This window comes from Musca autumnalis, unplaced genomic scaffold, assembly GCF_047663935.1.
Source record: "Musca autumnalis isolate F117 unplaced genomic scaffold, ASM4766393v1 scaffold_2, whole genome shotgun sequence".
Classification (NCBI taxonomy): domain Eukaryota; kingdom Metazoa; phylum Arthropoda; class Insecta; order Diptera; family Muscidae; genus Musca; species Musca autumnalis.
This window is the reverse complement of record NW_027411755.1, coordinates 258,108,295-258,131,392: the sequence shown is the minus strand read 5'-3', so window position 1 is coordinate 258,131,392 and position 23,098 is coordinate 258,108,295. Positions and strand designations below refer to the sequence as shown.

Sequence of the window (23,098 nt, the reverse complement as noted above, 5' to 3'; positions counted from 1 at the left end):
AGGCTTCCAGTAAACGCGTTTTAAAGAAGAAAAAGACATAAATCGAAAACCGGAGTGCAAAGAAAATCCAGATGTTTGGAATTCAAAAAGGAAAACCGGATGTGATTTGCTGATAAGGAAAAGAAATAAAACTTACATGAAAGTTTAATCCTCATCTCTAAAAATGATCAATGAATAATTGTGTCATATTAAGTTGGCCTTAGACGGTTTAGGCGATGGGTTGGTAACCCCCATTGTAAAAATCATACTACCATAAAAAAACAGAGGCCAATTTTATTTTAGGCGATTTTAATCCCAAAATTTGAAAGAGAATATCTATGGCCCAGAATTCGGAATATTCATTCTCCACAGTAAAACATATGACAATTGAATGATGACAGTAAAAAACGTGGCAGTATCAGAATTATACATCTCGATATTCATAAGAGCACCTGGCTGTCTTCAGATGAAAGAACAAAAAATCAAATTGATCACGTTGCGATGGATGGAAGACATCCATCGAACATGCTGGATGTACGATCGTTCCGAGGAGCAAATAAAGAATCGGACCACCACCCTGTTCTAGCAAAGACACGTACCTGACTAAACGTAGCAAATGAAGCACGAAAGTACACAACACGGAAGTTGGGCATCGGTAAGCTGCAGTCACAATAGATATTGCACTCAAAAGGCGCAATTGTTTAATCAAAGCACTACTCGTTGTGATATCTATCAAATGCAAACAGCAGCAAATTCCACACATGGATACCGGACACCTCCCCCATGTAACCCATAGTATGATCAGAAGTGTCGTGCTGCTACCGAAGAAAAAAATTCCACATTATTCTTTAGTAAGGTTACTCTACAACCAGTAGCAACGCGTGGCACACAAGAAATGTCGTTTTCGCAGGCGAAAGAGAGAAATGGAAAAGGCGGAGTGTAAAAAATTGAGGTGTACAGGAGACAGAATGAAGTCCGAAAATTCTACCAAAAAGTGAGTGAAAGTGAGACCAGAAAGGTAATTTGGTAACTGATACAGATAATGTGCTCAGGTCATGTAAACAACATTTTTCTAAACTCACACTGATGAGGTAAAGACCCCAATGAACCCGCAGAAGAATAATGAAGCATCAGGAGCAGATGGCTTACCAGCCAAGCTGTTCAAAACCGGAGGCGACACGCTGATAAGGTGTATGCATTAGCTAGTTAGTGCCATCTGCTAGCTAGTTAGTGCCATTCCGCCCACAAGAGAAGAGATAAGACTCTCTATTGCTTAAAATATAGTGTCAGGGATATTGTGAAAACGACTAAAGCCTATGGTCAACGGAATAATTGCACCATACCAATGTGGCGATAAAACCAAATTGATGGTATCAATGCGTAATACATCCACAGATCTTGCACCATCTGTGAATGTTGGTACATACAATATTGAGGTAGTAAAGGACATCGTCTACCTCAGCACCGCCATAAACACAACAAAAAACATCAGTTGTGAAATATGAAGAAGAATAGTGTTGGCCAATTGATGCTACTTTGGCCTGAGTAAGCAGTTTAGGAATAAAGCCACATCTCGTCAAACAAAAGTAACACTTTACAAAACACTGATACTGCCCGTGCTAATGTATGGTTCCAAAGCATGGGTACTTACGCAAGCACATAATGCAGTGATTGGTGTGTTCGAGAGAAAAATTCTTCGAAAGATCTACGGGCCAATCTGCGTTGACCGCGAATATCGATGTCGTATGATCAACGAGCTGTTTCAATTATACAGCGACATCAATATAGTTGAACGAATCGAGATACAACGATTGCGATGGCTAGGCCATGTCATAAGAATGAGTGATGATGAACCCGCTAAAAAGGCGTATAAATACGGGATGCAGATCTGGAAGGTCAAAGCTTCGTTGGAGCGAACAAGCGAATCGAGACATCAGAAAGCTACATATCCCAGATTGGGAAAATACAACAGAAAACAGAGAGGATTGGAGATCTTTTCTTAGTTCGGCTTATGGAACAAAAATAAAAAGCCAGCTAAGAAAGGAAGTATACCAATGTGGCTTTAGAGCTGGCAAATCCACCATTTACCAGATATATACCCTGCGACAAATCATGGAAAGACGATTACAGAGCAATCTTCGACTGCCATTTCTGAATTTGGTATCCCTGCAAAGCTCATCTCGCTTTATAAGATGACTCAAACCGATACCCGATCCTCAGTTAAAATAGTAAGGAACCTCTCCGAACAGTTAATTACCAAAAGAAATTTCAGACTCAACATTCTGTTGGAAAAGGTTATACGAGATGCAGATGTTAAATGAAGTGACACAAATAAATTCTTCAACATTCGAAGAGTCTAAATATATATGTTACGAACGAACGAATTATTCTAGGAGATTTTAATGCCAAAATTGGAAAGGAGAATATCTTTGTCTTAACAGTCGGGAAATTTAGTCTCCACAGTAAAATCTGCTGCCAGATCAAAACCATGAAATCAAATTAAATACGTTGCGGTAGATGGAAGGCATTCATCGAGCTTACTGTATGTATCATGGTTCTAAGAAGGAAACATCGAATCGGATCACCACCTTCCTGCATCAAAGGTACGTGGTACGTACCTTAAACGTAGCAAATAAAGGGAGACAAGACGAAAGTTGTACATCGGTAAGCTGCAATTGAAATAGATATTCCACTCAATTGGCCCAAGTTCTCCTCGTTCCGATAACATATCAGCATGGTGACAATTTATTGCCCTTACATAGAGTGGGCAATAATTTGTCACCATGCTGATAGGTTATCGGAACGAGGAGAACTTGGGCCAATTGATTGGAAATTCAAAATTCTCAAAAATCCGCAAAATTTATATTTGAATACCAGAGTCCTCGGTATAGGACTACTCTACATTCAATAGCAAAGCGTAACGAACGAGAAAAGAAAAAAAGAGAGCAATGCAAAAGCGGGAGTGCGCAAAAAATCTAGATAGTCAGATGTTCAATAATATTTAAGTCCGAAAATTCGACCAAAGAGTGAAATATCGAACTGAAGGGTTTGGTTTAGGCACATCCTCCTGTAAAGAAAAGCAAGGAAATCTGGTAACAGATTTTTTAAAACTGTTTGTACCACAGATCCAATCCCAGAAGATGACATTGAGTGCATACCGCCATGCGAGGATGAGATTAGGGCAGAAAAAAACCGGCTGAAGAACAGTAACATGATCATAGCAGCCGAGCTGTTCAAGACTGAAGGTGACACCCTGATAACGTGTATGCATCAGCTAGATAGCAGCACCTGGCGGAGGAACGCATACCAAAAGATTGTTTTGTGAGGGCTCCTTTTGTACTATCCACAAGAAAGGAGATAAGACTGTGTGTTCAAATTATAGGGGCATAATAATCTGCTTCCTATTGCCTATAAGACAGTGTCTGTTATATAGTGCGAACGACTGATGCCCGTAATTTCAAGGTCTTGGTAACCGGGTAGGTAGCTACCTATTAGTTATCTTTACCTACGCGTTTGGTAATTTCTAGGTGCCATTTACCGAGGGGTGTAATTTTTGAAATCATGTGGTAACATTGGTGATTTTCATTCATGATTTCGCAAAATCATTGCCACATAAAAGTGTTTTACATCTGTTAATACATTGGCAACGATGAACCAGGTAAAATCCTTGGTGTAAGTAACACGACCGTTTTTGGCCCGGTAACGTTACCTATGAGTTGAAATTATAAAATTTTGCTTACACGGGAGATATCTATGAACTCATAGATAACTACGCGTAGAAATTACGGACATGAAGCCTATGCTCAATGACATAATTGGGTCATATCCGTGAAGCTTTAGAACTGCAAATCCACCATTGACCAGATATTTACCCTGAACTAAATTCTGGAAATGAGCCAATGCACAGTGGCCAATTTTACAAAAAATCTGGATGCTTATCATTTCGGGGTCGCTGACTTCTTTTCTCATATTATGTAACCTTATTAAAGGGACTTTTTGCTTCCTTTATTTTAAAAAGCATAAAAATGTCCTTTAAAATTTGATCGTATCAGATCAAAATATTCTACAAATTTGTTCGCAGTAAAATTTTACTATAGGTCCTAGAATACATCAAAGCTTTATGTCTTATCTAAACTCCAAAAATCTGTAAAAATCAAAAACACATTTTATGGTTAAAGCCGTACTTCATCTGAGTTTATGCAAAATGGACCCACAAAACATTACTTGAGAAGAATTATGTTAAAGACTAGAATATTCTTCACTAGATTTTACTATAAGTCACCAAATACTTCTCTATTTGGATTATATTACAAGGAAATATCGATACAAATTTTGCCGAGAAACCAAAATAGGGCAGCAAGTTTTCACAATTTCTTTATTTTTGAAAATATTTGGGTTAAGATGTTATCCCTACTTGTCAATTTCAAAAAATCGAAAACAATTTTATTGGTTTATTTTGAAGTACATGTAGTATATAGGAGTGTGCCGCAAAAAATTTCAAGTCGATCGGAGCAAAATTGGCTTAGATATGACCTTTCAAAGTGGAGAACCCGCTGTGGTTTGTGTGTTTAGGCATACTTTATTGGTTTATTATACCATTTATTTTTTCATAATTTTAATGTACCATTGTGAACCTGTTGGGAATTCCCCGAAATGCATTCACTTGTAACCTATAAATGAAACATGTGGAGGGTCGTTCATTCATTTCCAGGTCCAGGTATAGAAGTATTGTACCTGTGAATGGGCGTTTTCATATTATAATGCCGCTCATTCATTATTTTTTGTCAATTAGAAAGTTCCAACGAAAGAGATTGTTTTAAATAATAAAAAACTTGCAATTCGACGCCATTTTAATTCAATTCACGATATGCATGAGGCAACATGGGCGACATTTGATCATTACAGTTCAAGCGATACAAATCCACGTCACGAGAGATGTCCAACCGGTGAAGACTCGTGGTGTTCATATCAACGGGCTCGGGCAAGAAAACAGGCTTTCATACACGATTACAGACCACTTTCATCAAATGTTTTGGATGCTATTATACCTGCGTTCAACGATCTAAGTAAAGAGTCTTTACTCGAAAGATGCGTCGGCGGTTTTAATCAAAATGGCAACGAAAGCTTCAATCAACTTATTTGGAAAATTTGCCCCAAATCCCTTTCAAGTGGAGCACTCGTTGTAAATTTAACAGCTTACATTGCGATTGGTCTTTTTAACGAATGGACAAAATCATTGTTATTTTATTTGAGCTCGATCGGAGTGATCTGTGGACAAAACGCACACGAATATGCTAAAAAAATCGACCAAGCACGAATTGCACTTCCAGAGAGACGTGCGGCCGAATGCACTCGTGAAGGAAGAATGTTGCGAAGGCAACACCAAATTTCCATTTTACAAGCTGCATCGTCGTCGGAAGAGCTCCTGTATGGACCATGTAAACCGAAATAAAAACTTAAAACTCGTTTTTCTCGAAATGCCATTTTTGAAGTCGGTGCCAACGATAGCTCGAAAACGGATAGGATAAATACATAAAAACCTTGTCTTTAAGCGAGACAGATTTTTTTTTATTTTTTTTGGCCGATTTTTGGGCAAAAATCGGTCTTTTTTTTGTTTGTTAAAATCGAAATTGTGACTTTTACAGGTCACTATTTTTGTTAAAATAGATTTTTGAAAATTCTGTCGCGCTTAAAGAGAAGACTATTAGGTTCTTAAAACGCGCACCAAAATATATGAAGATCGGCCCATTCGTTTTTAAGCAAGCGTTGGCACCGCAAAACGCTTTTACAAAAAATGGGTTTCGCAGGTAGCCATTTACCACTAAACTGTGCAATATTTTTCAACAACTAAAATTCCAAAGGTAGTTTGAGATATGCTCTTTCATAGGAATAAAAGATTTACCTAAAAATATTGGTAGTTTTCTCAGAAAAAATTATGAAAATTGAGTTTTTTTGGCCAGCACAACTAGGGATAACCCCTTAAGATTCCTTGGGGTTTTTGCATTTTATATATATAATGTATTTTACAGTTTCACTGACAGGAATAGGAGGTATATTTTTGTTAAAAAAATTAACCTTTGTGTGGGTCCTTAAATGGATTTGGTCTCTTTTTCCAAAAATGATTAAAATCTCCTATAACATGCGATTGTTCGTATCAGATCAAAATATTCTACAAATTTTCATCGGAAAAAATAAAGAGTATTGTGTGAACGACAAATGGCCAAAGCCATTTTTTACGGTAAAAATCAAGCGAAATTAATAGCTTTTTTATTTTTGAGAGTGTCATTCTTCAGTCCATATGTATAATTTTTAAACATCCAGTTTTATACTTTTCTCTTAAATAAAATAATGACCTGTTCCAGAACCTGCAAGAGTTTACTATTTGTCATTTATAAATTTGTAAAAAAATCAAAAATAACAGATTCTTGCAGAATCTGGAATAGAGCATACATGAAATATAGAGACTAATTTCATTCATCACAATACATGTGTACAGTATAAAATTACTTTGTAGCGTTTTTATAACTTTCTGCAAACAAATGCTGTGCTTAGATTATCTTTAGTTGTATTATCTGTTTTCTTTGTTGTTTCTGTGTTTATTATTATTTTCGTGTTTTGTATTGTTTTCTAGTTTATTCGGCTCATCGTCACATCGCACACACTTGACCACTGTCACTGTTCAAACTCGTGTCTTTTGTCCATTTTTCAACTTACCTTGAAATTCAGTCGTCCCAATTTCTGTTCACTCTGTTTATCCTCTTCGTCTTCTTCAGCATTTTCGGCGAGTTCCTCCATATCAGGCTGAACCTAGGGCATACCAGAACCCAATAACTATTTAGATTAAATAGCGCATTTGATACTTACTTTTTCTTTGTACGCCGATCCTAACAATTGTACCGATTTCATATCAACACCCTTCTTACCCTTACCATCTTTGGTTCGTCGTTTCTTCAAAAATCGTCGTACACAAAAGAATATAATACCGAAGACGACAAGGAATACCAATATGATAATGGCCACCACACCCCAGGTGGGTATGCCGGTTTTTTCAGCAATAACTTCTGTGACTTTTTCACCAACATCTTCGACTTTTTTAAGGACCGATTTTGTTGTGGTTTCTTCTACAAGAAAGAGAGAGAGAGAGGGAGAATGGAAACAAGTTAGAGGTTGAGAGATTGAGTGTGATTTAATATTTACCTTCTGGTTCTGCTGTTGAGGTTGCGGGTGCTAAAGTCGTCACATCTGGCAATTTATTAACTCTTTGCTCTTCGGCCTGTTGAGCTATGGATTCGGGTTCCTCTGCTTTATGACTGGCCGTTTCAAGGGGTTCTGAGGGTGGTAGTTCAGAACCAGAACCATCGACTGTTTCTGCGTTTGGTGGCATTTTGGCTTACTGTCAATTAAAATAACAAAGCGTAAAGATAATGTTAATAGATTGTTAATATTGTATATAAATTTGAAAAGTGTTTTTTTTTTTTTTTTGAGAATTACACTGATTTTCCATTGAAGTTTACCAAACCATACCATAACCTGGGTGTTCATTCACACACATCTTACACAAATTAACATCTTACAAATTCAATGTTCTCCAGAATTCTCTTTATTGGGTTCCCAAGTTTTATTCCTTCCCCTTTGTTAAGTTTAAGAGTTATTTTTGATGAAACTGTTTATGTCGCATTGAAATGGAAAAAACATTCGGATAAAACTGCTTATCTTTTTAGGTATTTGTGAGTCACGTACCACGCACAGAAGTGAGAGTTCAAATAAATCAAACGTTTGTTCTTTGAAAAATTAAAGCGACCAAAAACGTGACTCAATGTTCCCTCTATACAGAAGGAAAAAGTCGATTCAAAATCAATACTGTGTGGTGTCAATATGAGCACAGGCGTGTTCAATTTTTTTTACTACGGCTGTTGCCTTTTTTAAATCTGACCACTAACGGTGTCAATATGAGCACATGCGTGCTCAATTTTTAATATTTTGACCACATGCGAGCTCACTTTGACCACAATACGTTGTCAATTCACGAAACCGTTGACAAAATCTCGTTGTCGATTTTTTCATTCACTAGCAAATACTCGATCGAATCGAATGTCTTAATTAGGTCCCTTGTCTGAAACCTCTTTTGTTACTCAGAGAGGTTCTTTCCTAATTTAACTGAGGACCAAATACCAGTTAATGTCATTTTACAAAACCGAATGAGCTTTGCGGGGATACCAAATCCAGACATGGCTTGGAATTCCCTTGAACGTAGCGGCTGTCGGAGGCTGCAACATAATCGACAAAAGGGTGGTAAATGTTGTTGTTGTTGTTGTAAAAGTGTTTATTATTGTATGATTGTGTATTCGTTCTTCTGATCAATCTGACTTTGGGTCTATCTCCAGTTCCAGGAAAGTGGCTGCTTCGATGGGATGTAACCACATATCCTCTGGAGTTAGATGAGTAGGTTTGACAGGGCAGCTGAAAAGGTGCAGTGTGTTGGGCGGGCACATGCCGCATGCTGGACACATGTTTTGCAAGGTGCGTTCGATCTTTGATATATGAGAATTTAGGCGACTGCAATATCCCGAGCGTAGTTGAGTCAAAACTACTCTGGTTTATCGTGGCAGCTGACGCTCCTCAGCTGCGATAGATGGGGAATGTACTACGAGGTCTTTATTCACACTATATTTGTTTATGACCTTAGCAAAAGCGTCCTTGTGAATGTTATTTAAACCTGCTTGATATGCTTTTGGACTAGCCTCGTTGTACCTCTCCCTCCAGAACGTGGATATCCTCCCTGATGTGCCTGGCTGTGTTGGGCTTACACACCAGATGGCGATTGGCTATCACGGTAACACCCGAGCAAGTACCGCAACGAAAGCATCTAATAGTGTTGCTGTAATGGGAGAATCTTTGTCTCCTCATATAGATGGTCCACTGAAGACATGAGGAAGCACCCTGTTGCTGCTCTGAGGGCAGAATTCTAACAAGTTTGAATCGTATTCCATTGCGTATCACATAAATTCGGGGATCAAACTGGCGACGCATAGCTTACAACAGACCGACCTATATGTGGCCAACAAGGTTTCTTTATCGGTATCCCAAGTGCTACCGGCTAGAGGTTTGAGGTCCTTATTCCTATATTTCAGTTTTTCGCAGAACTCCTAAGATCGGTTAAATAGGAGTTCAGTCTTTCACAGATGTCATGAGGGAAGGTACCTGAAGCCAGGATCGTGGAATCATCCGCAAACGTTACGATCTCGATGCCGTCTGGAGGAGGCGGAATAAAGGAGAGGTAGAGGTTAAACAGTTCCGGAGATATCATCCCACCTTGGGGAACTTCTTGTCTCACTCTACGGGGTTTGGGCTTATTATTCCTGAATTCCACGTACGACTGGCGTCTACACATACAATTGTTTATTCTACGTTTCAAGCTTGTCCGGAGGGTTGTCTGTTCAATGTCAAAGGCTTTTGATAAGTCTAGCGCCACCATCACTGTACTATCACACGGCGGTCTCTGGTTGAGTCCTCGACAAGTATGTGTGGAGATGGCGTACAGCGCTGTTGTCGTGGTGTGCTTCTTACGGAAAGTATGCTGATGATCGGTAACTGGATAGCTATATCTGACGCTGGGGAGGACTTAAGCCTTAAGGGTCTTTGCCACCGGCGACAAAAGTGAAGTCTGTCTATACGATTGACTTTAGACTTTGACTTTTGGTGGCATTCTTGCCTGCCTTCGGTAGCGGGACCACCCTGCCCATTTTCCAGACTTCGGGAAAAATTAGGGTGGCTAGCGACAAGTTAAGAACTTTAGTGAACTTTAGTCCGGCTCATCCAGCTGTTTCAGCGTTACCATGGAGATTCCATCAGGGCCCAACGCTTTGGATGACTTAGCGTTCCTGATGACATTCGCAACATCATCCATTGTAAACCTTGCCCATTTTCCAGTCTTCGTGAAAAATTAGGGTGGCTAGCAACAAGTTAAGAAATTTAGTGAACTTTAGTCCGGCTCATCCAGCTGTTTCAACATTAAAATGGAGATTCCATCAGGCCCCAACGCTTTGGATGATTTGGCGTTCCTGATGGCATTGGCAACAGCATCCATTGTAAACTGTGATGGTTCATTCTCGGCAGGAAGAGATCTAATGCGACCTGTCATTCCCGGGGTGCTCGACAAACTGTTGATTGAAATAACATGCGCAACTCTTCGGGTCAGTCAACGTAAGGTTGCCAAACGTGACTGAGGTCCTACCTTCCTTCTTTTTAGGGTTCGAGGGTGACTTAACCGTTGCCCACAATTCACTTATACCGGCACCGATAGTGCAACTCTTCAATGATTTAACCATTTGTTCCGCTTATGCTCCCCGACCAACCTGTTAACTTCCAAAGTCAGCTCCCTGACTCTGGGGTCACTGGGGTTAGCACGATGAATCTCATGCTCATTTGCTAATTCCGTGGAGTCTACTGGGATGTTTGGTCACACTTCGGGTATTCGACCAGCAGGCATATGGCGAGCGGCTGCAGCAGTGATGATGTCTTGGAACGACATTTCCGCTACCTGAACATCAGAAGGATTGGGCAGATCTCTGAAGCAGTGCAGGTGAACTCTCTGAAACCCCGGCCAATCAGCTTTCCCATGATTGACGAATGTGCTGCATTCAGGGTTGATGAAATCGTGCGGTCTGGTAGTGGAGACAATTATGGGGAGATGGTCTGATCCAAGAGAAATGACGGGTTGTCAGGTGACGTCATTTGTCGGACCAGGTGACACGATGGTTACGTCTGGCGAACTCTGACATTTTTCTCTAATTCTGGTAGGGTCGTTTTCATTGACCGAGTAAAACGTAGAGATATCAATCTGCTTAGCCAGCGCTGTATCCCTCTGATCATTCCAAAGGAGCGAATGCCACATATCATGATGCGCATTAAAGCCCCCCAAGACCAGGCGATTATGAGCTTCCAAAAGTGGGCTAATGTCAGGCTCGTAAACTAAGATACAGTTAATTGTCGGCGGGATGTATACGTTCAGCAACTCTGCCTCGGTAGTTCCACACTTAACTGCTACCCCCATACGTTCCATGTACGGGTCATTAGAGTCAGGATCGAGCGAGAAAGATCTGTATTGAACAAACTGGTGCAATAGGAAAGCAATTCCTCCACCTTCACTTCTGGTGTGATACTTCCTCAGAATGTTTTAACCTTCACAACGCTGTAAGCTGCGGTTGTTATTGAGCTTGTTTTCCTGTACCGCTGTGATCTTGATATTCTTCCGACTCATGAAGCCCCCTATTTCCTCGATCTTACCTCGGAGTCCGTTACAATTAAATTACAAAAAGGATGCATTTTCTGGGATTGGAGCAACAACGGCTGGTGTTAAATTCTACGTGTGCGGTTGCTGTACTGGGGACTGCGGGGGAGTTTCGTAATCTGACGTCGACAATTCACTGGGGGCTGTGTTCACGCAGCATTCAGCAAAATATGCACTATGTCGTACTCCCTCACGTAGACAAGTCCAGAACAACCCTCTCCTGACATCAATTACATCTCAACGAAGGTTGGATATGGGTGAAGATGCGGATGTGACCGAGCACAAATATATTGGTCCTAGGTTTTTCTCCGTCCCGGAACGGACCAAAAGAATATGGATCAGGAATTCCGGGATATGCTGCTCAAAACACAGAAAAACGATACAAATACAAACAAATGTACACTGAGGTGCCAGCCGGAACACGGATGTTGTGTGGTTCCGGATCAATCCGGTACGAGAAAACCCGCAGCCGTGGGACAGGGTGTTAGGTGACGGTCAACATATCTTAGGTCTTCTTCAGGATAAAATCTGTTCAATGCTTAATTTGCCAGGTCTAAAGCTACATTGGTATGGTCCTATTATTTCGTTTACCGTAGTCTTTAGTCGCTCGCACAATATTCCTGAGCACACAGCCTTATCTCCCTTCTATTCAACGGGCACAGGATGCTAAAGTTCCAATCGTCAGGAAGAACACGTATTCCTACCAGATGGCGCTAACTAGCTGATGTGTACACATCATCAGCGTGTCGCCTCCGGTTTTGAACACCTCGACTTGTAGGCTGTCACCTCTTGCTGTCTTTTTATTCTCTATTTTTCCTGTGGAAAATTCGTTTCTCCTCTCTCCTTTTCTCTTGATACCTCTCTGGTGGGCTACTCCCGTTGCTACTGATTGTAGAGTAGACCTATATGCCACATTTTTTTCCTTCGGTAGCAGCACGACAATCCAGGTCTTACCATGAATTCCTTGGTGGAAGTCTCTGTTATCCAATTATGGATTTTTCGGCTGTTTGTATGGAGTGGAAATTACTTGTGTTGATATGCCATTGTGCTGGTATTTTATCGGAACGATGAGTGCTTTGATTAAGTAACTAGACCAGTTGAGTGGAATATGCTGTGACTGTATGTTGCGATTGCAGCTTACCGATGTCCAACTTCCGTGTTGTGTCTGTTTGTACTTTATTCGTTACGTTTAATCGGGTACGAACCTGTGGTCCGAGTCTCTGTTGACACCTCGGAGCGATCGTACATCCAACACGCTCGATGAATGTCTTTCATCTATCACAACGTGATCAATTTGATTTTGTTTTTTGGTCTGGTGACAAATAGAATTCGTTATGAATGTCGAGATGCTTAAATCTGGTACTGCTAACTACTATGGTTTTTGCTGCTGCAAAGTCTGTCAGCCTCAGTCCATTGTCAGATGTTTCACTGTGGAGACCGAATATCCCGACTGTTAAACCAAAGATATTATCTTTTCCAATTTTGGCATTAAAATCGCCTAGAATATTTTAAATATCATCGGCAGGATAGTGGTCAAGTGATTTTTCTAAGCGCTCGTAAAATATATTTTTGGTCCGGGCGTCCTTGTCTTCAGTGGGAGCATGAGCACAACTAAGGCCGATGTAGCAGAATTTTGCTTTTAGCTTTATTGTAGCAAATGTTTTGTTCACTAGGATGAAGCTGGAACCAGATGTCTTAACCTCCGACCAACTACAATTTCAATTCTTTTATTGAGGCATATATTTTAAATATTTATTTAAAATCTTCAATCATATATTTTCCATTCATCCAAAATAAGTTGTGCTGAATTTTACATTTCACTTCAGTTAGATCGTTACCGCTTTCTAATGTTTATATTACAAAACAGCGCCCTTGCATGCATTAAACATTACATAAAAGTGAAAGAAAAAACAGGGACTACTTTGCAAAATTGTCACATTTCCGTATCCAATTACTTTCAATATTGAGATGCTCTCACTTTTAGTGCCATTAACATAAAAGTGCTTAGTTGGCGTTTATCTCAGGGTGCTTGCTGTGTTATCTTACCGTTGTCGTTGTTGTTTGTGGTTTTGTGTTTCACACACTAATGTCTCAGTTCATCAGCATTTAAAATGAAACGCCTACTCCTTGTTTTGTTTTTATCTCTACCGCCTGGTGTTCAGACGCCTAGTTGACATTTCATTTTATTGAATTTTCGTTCAACTGTTTATTATGGCTTTTCTCTTTTGTGCACATTTATCCCTGTGACCAGTCAGTCAGTCATCTAGCCTTTGAGCGATACTCTCGAATCGAAGTATGCCACATGCTGACCCAAGAATGAAGGAGGAACAGAAGCAACACACAAAAACACAAAAACACTTGTCAATATGACAAACACAATTCACAACACCCGATGAGATGACATTCTAAAAATAAATACTGATGCGTTGTTTTTAACTTTGAAATTGATTTAGCAATCAAGTTTTTCCAATGAACACAAAAAAAAGAAAAAACGGCAGAAACAAAGAGGAAATTCAATGATTATGATTGCATTTTGCAGTGTTGTTGAGTGTGGAATTTAATCGAATTTTTTAGTGTTTTATTTATTAGATTTTGGATTTGTCCACAGGTTATTTATTCCACAGTGCGAATGGAAATTGAAAATGTTGAATTTTAAATTGTTTTTTTATGGGATTTAATAGCCAGAGCAAGTGAGCTGGACACGTAATTTTCTAATTGATTTATTCACATCCCCATTTGTTTTCATATCACGTAGCGTATGAGTGCTGCTACTAATTCCGTATCACTTATACGCCGCAATGAAGTAATCAAAATGTGAACAAACACATTCATCCATCGTATAATTCACAACGTAACAATATTTATAATTTATACGCCCCTAACACACAAATCCACCAACACATACATACTCACGTCCACACGCGTACATTTGTAATGCAAATGAAGGTTATCAAACAAAAATTGTCTCTTGGTTCCACAACAAAATATGCCATGAATTTGCATAAATATAAAGATTAAAGGTTTAAAAATACATTTAATTTAGATGGTGGTGGGCGGAAGGTTTATTTCAAGGTTAAATTTAATTTTAATGTGCTTCGTATCCTTTATCCCTTAAATGATAAGGGTTTGAATTGAAAAAGGAAATGAAACACATTTTGTGTATTCAAAAAACCTTTTTTCAGAGTAATCATTTTTTTCGAAAGAAGAGATGACAAAGGCTGAAATACTTTCCCGTTAACGGAATAACTGTTTACAACTTCCTAATTACTTAAATGGGGGGAAAGTAGCCTCTATGAAGGCTATGCCAAACTGGAACAGACATTTTATTTCGCATTGAAGAAAGAGCTCATGACAGCAGTAAGCTTGTATTAGTCTGTCGCGTACAACTTATATGAGGAGTACTTGATGTAATTACAGCCTCCAGACTACCTTATATGAAGTACTGTGGTTCCGGCCATGGGCCAAAAATAAAAAAAAAACTGAATGTCAAATTTTTGTACAAAATCCGGAAACACTGACTGCTACTGAAAATAATTTCAACACGATCAGAGTTGAGCTCTTAAACTTTACTTTCTCCGAATCTTGTGTGGGAGGTACCCGAAAGGGTGGACCGATATAGTCCATATTCCAACCTGATACATGACTCTGTGAAATAATATAATGTGCAAAGTTTTGACCAATCAGAAACTCCCTGTGAGAGTTATTTGACAGATTTCCCATTATATTTCGTGCTATATGAAAGAACAGGGACAAGCTCGGTATACCATTACAGTTTCTATTTAACATGTTTCCCCAGTTTATAAAATAAGCTAGTTGCTGCAATGATTATTTTACATTCACATATTGTAATTAAAACAACACGTTATAGTTTTAAGTTATTATTTTTTTATGCAATTGTGAACTTCGTAATATTTTTCGAAAAGACTCAATAAAAAAATTGAAATTGAAAAAAATTTAAATTTCGTGCAGTCAGGGTTTCTTCGAGAATTTAGGATATTATCTCCGGAAGTATGGACATGCGCCCGAAAAAAACTTTACCGCCGTAAAGGGAGCCTTAAGGAGGATCTGTTGAAAAGAATCAAAAAAATCCGAGAGGAGATCTTAAACCCGAAGGAGTTTTTCGAATTTAAACTATGTTTGGGCAGAATATTACGAATTTCGTCTAAACATACATGGGGTCTACAACCCCATATTTCGATGAGACACATTTTTTGTCATATAGTTAACATAAATGCTGAGGGTATAAAGTACGATAACGGATTTTGTAAGAGAAGGAAATAATTTAAGCGGTCACATATCAGACATGTCGGCTGGGAAGCGGCTTCGCTATCATCTAACACGGTGTGCCTTAACCAAATTGAAATGGAAGGAGCTTACGCCTTGGAAGTTTTTGCGGATTCTGAAACTACAATGTTCATATCAGCAATGTTTAAATAAATCTCGGTCAAAATTCACACTTTTAGGGGTTTTTTAGGTTTTCACGATTTGCTTGGAAACCGCAAGCTCTATGAAAATGGGACTGAAGAAAATGTTGTAGCAGTGAAAACCTAACAAAAAAACCTAAAAACGTGACCTAAAGTTCTATGTATATCTCAAATACAGTAATACTTACGAACAAATTGACCTCCTCTAGAGAATGATCACGGCTACAATATTTTCGTTAGGCCCATTTCGATAGGACTTGCCGTTTTCAAGCCAAAACCTAACAAAACCCTAAAAATATGAACTTTGACTGCGATTTATTTAAAAATCCCTCCAGCGATTTTTTTGTTTTTGGATTTTTCTCATCTATGAACATTGCTGTTTCAGAATCTGCAAAAACTTCCCAGGTGTAAGCGGTTTTCATTTAATGTTAGTTAAGGTGCACCCTTCATGACAAGGTTTTATAAGGAGGCGATACAGTCAGTTCACTATCCTAATTTGAACTTCCATATCTCAAAAATGGTAAAACCTAAGAAAAAGTCATAAAGTTCAATCTTGTAGAAAAATTTAAATGCTACATGATTTTCTCTTATACCATTTCGATAGGTCTTGGGGTTTTTAAGCAAAATCGCGAAAACCTAAAAAAGTCCTAAAAATGTAAACTTTGACTTTTGGTCTATTTAACCTGCTAAATATTATCTCATCATCAAGTTAAGGTATAAACTTATTTTTATACCCTCAGCCTTTAGGCTAAGGAGGGTATATACACTTTGATACGATGAAAATGTGCTCATCGAAATAATGGTCTTAGACCCCAAGTATGTTTGGACGAAATGTGTATCAGACAATTTGGAGTTGATTTAGCCATGTCCGTCCGTCTGTCTGTCTGGCTGGCTGAAGCGCACGATAACTCTCGAACGAAGGTTAAGTTCGAAGATGGGTTAAATCGGTCCACTCCTTCCGGTACCTGCCCCACAAAAGTTTAAAAATGTTCGGACAAATTGTTCGTACGGTAACTTTTGAAGGGAGTGGCCGAATTGGTCTTTACTTTACATATACTAATATATCTACCAGATATAGATCAGGTTCAAATATGGACTATATTTGTCCACTCCATCCGGTACCTCCCACACAAAATTTCAGATAAGTTAACTTTAAGACCTGATATCGAATCATTTTGATTTTTGTTGAAGCAACTGGCATTCGCTGCCTCAATTACGATGGTAAATGTTTTTTTCAGGGGCAAGTCCATACTTCTTGAGCAAACAGCCCGAAGGGTGTAAAAACCTCCTATGGCACCATATGTTGTGGTTGGAGATCCACTTCCATAACGGTCAATGTCGATCCATTCCTTTTAGTGTCTCCTCCGCAAAACTTTTGATTTTTTATCCTAATCAACATTTTTGTCTGTTCAAACGCCCAAAATTTTTAAAGTCCCCTAAATACATACGTATTTTGGGAAAAAATTTTTCAATATACACAGGCTGAGGGTATATCTCTGTCGACAAAGCCGACTGATACTTTTTTACTTGTTTATCTACGGATCAGTTACAAAATTGGATACAATATATTGTTTTTGTCTACTTCACCCCCTAAATATTTAATGGTTCTCACCAAGAACTAAAGGCGTCTTTTCTGGTCGGAACCCGACCATCGTACAGATTTTGTGACTATCGGTTCATAATGTGATTACAACATTTATCATCGGACGGAAGGACACACATCACTAAAGCATAAACAATTTCATACCAAGGTTACTTAAAACAATCTTCGCAGTAGCACAAAGCTGTAACCAGCGCATTAGCTTGCTATTTGCCCTAACATTCTTTTGGGGCACTTCCTCCATACAAATAGATCCATTGTGCTTTGCGGACAAAAATACCATAAGCTTCTTATGGCAACAAATAATACCCTCTATCGATTACGTTTCAGTTTCTCGTCGAAGAAAAACTTTTCACAATTCGCATGAAGTTCAACACTCAACTGACCCACTCATCTGACCCAATTGATTAACGAATACACTTCTCGTTCCGATAGCATATCTACACAATGACAAAGTATTTATCCATGCAAACAGTCGCAAAATCCATATTTAGTTACCATAGGCCTCCATCAAGGACTTGGAGTAACGTAAGAATACCATTTAATCAGTACCCGCTAGCAAGATGAACTAGTTCGTTATACGAAATTTGAACATTCTCTAGGTTACTGTAACTAATTGCACTGTAGAACCCCCACTGCAATCAACTGTAAACTTTTATAAGGAGATTGTACTGTACTAGTTCCAAGTTTACAGTCACATACCAGTTTATCAAACATTCCTCTCTTCTGTTGTTGTTTTAAAAGTGGTGTATTTAATTTAAGAGTAAATAGTCGCAACTGACGTCTCGACGTTTACTTGGGGATATAAAGGTGTCAGTTGGTTCCCTTTGCATTACTTAGGAGTCAATTGTATACTAGTACCGCTTAGAACTATAGTTCTGGACTAATTTAGAGCACGAGAGAGCACAGAACACGAGATAATTGCGAAGCAGGGGTGCCAACTTGGTGGTTTTCCCGCTACTTGTGGTGATTTTTGACGTACAAAAACCACTGTTTAAGCAGGAATGTCAACTGTTTTAAGGTAAAAAAACGCTACAGACCTATGGTGCGTATGTGGCTGTAGCGATTTTTACCTCGGAACAGTTAACATCCCTGTTGCGAAGAGAAAAGAAAAATGTTTCCGCTGGAAAAAGAGACAGAGAAGAGCATGAGTGTGGGAAAAATCGATATGTACAGGAGCCAGAAAGAACTCCGACAATTCTAACCAATTCGATGATGGCTTTGGTACAGGCACCTCCTCTCGAAGAGACAAGCAAGGTAATCTGGTTACAGATACATGTGTAGTGCTCAGGCCATGGAACGAGCATAGATGTTGAATATACATCAGATCTAATCCCAGAAGGTGGTATCGACCAAGATGAGGTAGAGACAGCAATAAATCGGCTAAAGAATAATAAGGCAGCAGAAGCCGATGGCCTACCAGCCGAACTGTTGAAAACCGGCGACCACACGCTGATAAGGTGTATGCATCAGCTGGTTAGCACCCGGTGACAGAAAGAACGCGTACCCGACGATTAGTACTTGAGCATCCTGTGTCCGTACACAAGAAATGAGATAAGACTGTGTGCTCAAACTATGGGGACATAAGTCTACTTCCTATTGCTGATAAGATAGTTTCAGGGATATTGTGTTAACAACTACAGCCTATGGTCAACTAAATAATTGGAGTATACTAATGCGGCTTTAGACCTGCCAAATCAACAATTGACCAGATATTCACCTTGTGGAAAATCCTGTAAAATCTCAACGTATTAAAATCGACACTTACCATCGTTTTGTCGATTACAAAGCAGAACTCGATAGCCCCCAACGCTAAAAGGTAGTATTTCCGCAAAGCACAGTTGGCATTTTAAGATGACCTTATAAGTGGTTTTCAGTTAAGAGAGGAAAGAACCTCTCAGAGAGTAGTGGACATCTTTTTTTGGTTCGGAATATAGTATAAATACTTTGTAGAGGGCCACTTATTTCCACTGTCTGTCAAAGCAACTATTTTTCGATATTTTAACGTGACTGTTACATATCTGCCTTAATAGGATGACCTATCTACATACCTGTTGTGTCTTTTTCATATCCTCAGACTTTAGACTAACGAGAGTATACATATACCTTATGATACGATGAAAATCTGTCTCATCGAAATACTGGCTTTAGACCCCAAGTATGTTTTAATGAAATCTGTTTTAGGCAGTTTGGAGTCAATTTACACACGTCTGCTCGTTTGTCTGGCGGAATGAACCGACTCGGTTCATAATATGATATTTTGTCAAAGTTGTTATCAAGTTCGCAAGAGTTCAAAACTTTTCATTAAACGGTGCGGATAAAAAATTATTACTGCATTTCAGGAATAGTGTTCACAAAGTCTTGCCAAGGTTCAAATTTCAATTTTGAACGCCTTGCATAAAGCAAAAACAAGTGAGCAAAGGCTATAGTCGGGACGGGGCCGACCATGTGATACCCTACACCACTACCCCTGTGCATAAGCTTTTCACTGGTATACATTTATTTTAGGGAACATAATCCGACTACCACCAAACATATTTTGGTTTTTAATAAAAAAATATGCCTCTATCTCTCTGGGACCCCCATAAGCAACCAAAATTTTGTGACCATCCGATCAAAATTTCGACCTGTAGAATGGAAGAATTGGATGCATTACCGACTATTGTGGTATATCCCTTGTTTGACCACCTTCGCCAACCTACTTTACACCAATAGGTAATATTTTCTTCTTCCATTGACAGGCATATTCGGATACAGCATATATTCACAAAGAATAAAATTTTGAATTTATCTCCACATGAGTTTTTTCCCCATTCCGATCATTAAATATTATCCGACTATCACCATAATCAATAGGGGGCCCCCATCAACCCCCAAAAATTCGTGACTATCCGATCAAAATTCCAACCTGTAGCGTGATTACAAAAAATGGAAAAATTGGATATAATATATTTTGCGATATCTCGTTGTTTGCCCACTTAGGCAAACATACTTTGCGTCAATGTAAAGGCGGGCTTTCCTGTTGGAATACTCCTACTAGAAGCGGAAATATTCGCATAAGAAAAAAAACGTTGACTTTTCTCCACATAAGGTTTTCGCTTATTCCGACTCCTGAATATTATCCGACCATCACCAAAATAAATAGGCTTCTTCATCTGTGGGACCCGCATAAAATTTCAAAGACTTCGTGACGATCCGATCAAATTTGCGACCTGTAGCGTGATTACAAAAAAATCGGAAAATGGGATGCATTACCGACTATTGCGATATCTCTGTTGTTTGAGCAGCTACGACAACCTACTTTATATCATTGTAAAGGTGATATTATCTACTTTCCTTGCCAGGTTTTGCTTTTGATATACCTCTTAAAGAAACAGAGATATTGGCTTTGAAATAAAAAGTAGACCTTTTCTCCAAATAAGTTTTTGCCCATTCTGACCCTGAATATTATCCGTCCGTCATTAAAATCAGTAGGCTTCTTCCTCTGTGGGATCCCCATTAACCCCCAAAATTTCGTGACGATCCGATCAAAATTGCGACCTGTAGCGTGATTACAAAAAAATTGGAAAATGGGATGCATTATCGACTATTGCCATATCTCTGCTATTTGACCACCTACGACAACCTACTTTACATCGTTGTAAAGGTGATAACAGAAACAGAAACAGAGATATTGGTTTTGAAATAAAATGTTGACTTTTCTCCAAATAAGTGTTTGCCCATTCTGACCCCTAAATATTATCGCACCATCACCAAAATCAATAGGTTTCTTCATCTGTGAGACGCCTATTAACCCTCAAATTTTCGTGACGATCCGATCAAAATTGCGACCTGTAGCGTGATTTCAAAAAAAGGATAAATGGGATGTATTAACGACTCATGCGATATCTCCGTCATTTGGTTACCTACGCCGACCTAGTTTGCATCATTGTAAAGACGGGATCTTCTACTTTCATAGTCTAGGTTTTGCTTTTGGGAAAGTTTACAACTTAAGCTGTGATATTCGTCAATATAATTAAAATCGCAAAAATGAAAATTGGTGTTTTATTTGCTACTATTGTGATATCTTCGTTGTTTGATCACCTACGAGCACCTACTTTACATCAGTAAAAAGGTGATATTTTCTACTTTAATTGTCAGATTCTGCTTTTGGTATACCCCATATAGAAGCTGAGATATTCGCTTTGGAAAAAAAAACGTTGTCTTTTTATCCACTTAAGTTGTTTGCCCTTTCCGACCTCTAAATATTATCCGACCATCACCAAAATCAATAGGCTTCTTCCCCTCCGGGACCCCCATCAACATCCAAAATTCGTGACGATCCGATCAAAATTGCGACCTGTAGCGTGATTACAAGGTTTAGATGGACAGACGGACGGACACACATAACCAGATCGACTCGTTACAAACTTTTTGGCCAAAACCAACTTATAATACCCTCCCCACATAGTGGTGTAGGGTATAAAAACTACATCACGAACGACTACTTCACTCCCTATATAGATCTGAGGTAATTTATGCATTTGAAATGCAAATATTTTTGTAGGTTGATTGATTATTGACCCCTTTTTAAAGATTTAAAAAAGAATTGGCAATAATTGCACTTATTTTACAAAAATACACGAAACAAAGCTCGACTCACTTTTGGTCCTGCTCAAAACATTTGCAACTTAGAACATTTGATTCAAAATCTGAAGATATGATTTGTGTTTTGGTAATATATTGTGAGTTTAACCTTTTATTTATTATCTGGACACATCATAAAGGTATCCAGGTAACTAAATAAATTAATATATCCTTTTGAATCCTATTCCTAAGGATAATTATTAAATACAAAAGTTTTACTAGATATTTAATAGTGTAGAGTCCATTTTAGGGCAACGGAACATTTTATATGAATTCAGATCACTTAAGCTGATCGGGTCCGACAAGAACACAAAAAATATTTGCCAAAAATTGCTAGTTTTACGTGGTTATACATACGTTTAGTGGCGGTATTATTCCAAAAACCCCTCTTATACGACATCTGTGGTGTGTACGTGGGCGATTTCGATATATTATATGTCTGGTTAGTTTTAAATCCAATAAATATATCGACCTCATGCCTCTAGTATCATCTCTGTCCATGAAAATACCTCCAGGTCAATATAAAATACCATCTTCGTTTTGGGTCAACTTTTTTGTATAAGGGGACAAATTCGATTAACATTCGACTTGGTGATCATGTAAATTTGTTCAAGTCATATGACTCAAATATTGATTTAAGTCGACGAAAAATACTCGATTTTATAGCTCCAAAATCAATTCCAAACATTATTTGCAAAATTTTTATTAAAAACTGAACTTTTCCTGGAAATTACTGTTTTTCTAAAATTTGCCCATATTGGTAGACCGTTATCTACGGTATGTATCAGAGGGTTTCGTATAGATTTATCGATGTAAAGCCTTTATTTAACGTCTGTTGATGTCCTCTGAGGGATCTGCTTAATAATTCGCATCATTATTTGATTATCCCCTGCAGTATATCTAGTTTTACATTCACCTCCTTCCCATCTTATCGCAATTTTAGTAATTTTTACGCGGTATACAGCTCAATTTTAAATATTGTCATGTTCTTATATTTATTTATGGTCTGCGTTGAATCCACAATTTTCAGAAATAAACATTTTTTATATCGTTCATACAAATTTCGGACCCAAAATTTTGTTTTTATTAAAAAATTAGAAATGCCCTGTTTTCGGCATACTTGCCTATCAAAATTAAACATAGGCGGCATTAAATGTATTCCTCATGAAAGCTTTTTGC

At 38.5% G+C, this 23,098-nt stretch overlaps 1 protein-coding gene across 5 annotated transcripts in view; it reads right to left on the bottom strand.

The window, feature by feature from the left end:
• Syt1 (Synaptotagmin 1) overlaps positions 1-23,098 on the bottom strand; it is a 159,871-nt gene that overhangs the window by 74,779 nt on the left and 61,994 nt on the right. For 3 of the 5 annotated variants that reach the window (XM_073964581.1, XM_073964582.1, XM_073964584.1), the window contains exons 2-4: positions 7,177-7,372; positions 6,844-7,100; positions 6,694-6,786 (exon numbers count right to left, since the gene is read on the bottom strand). In XM_073964581.1, the coding sequence (XP_073820682.1) occupies positions 6,694-6,786; positions 6,844-7,100; positions 7,177-7,363 (537 nt within the window). In that variant the 5' untranslated portion in view covers positions 7,364-7,372. The remainder of the gene's footprint in view (positions 1-6,693; positions 6,787-6,843; positions 7,101-7,176; positions 7,373-23,098) is intronic. The other 2 variants (XM_073964585.1, XM_073964583.1) reach the window with 1 other exon arrangement.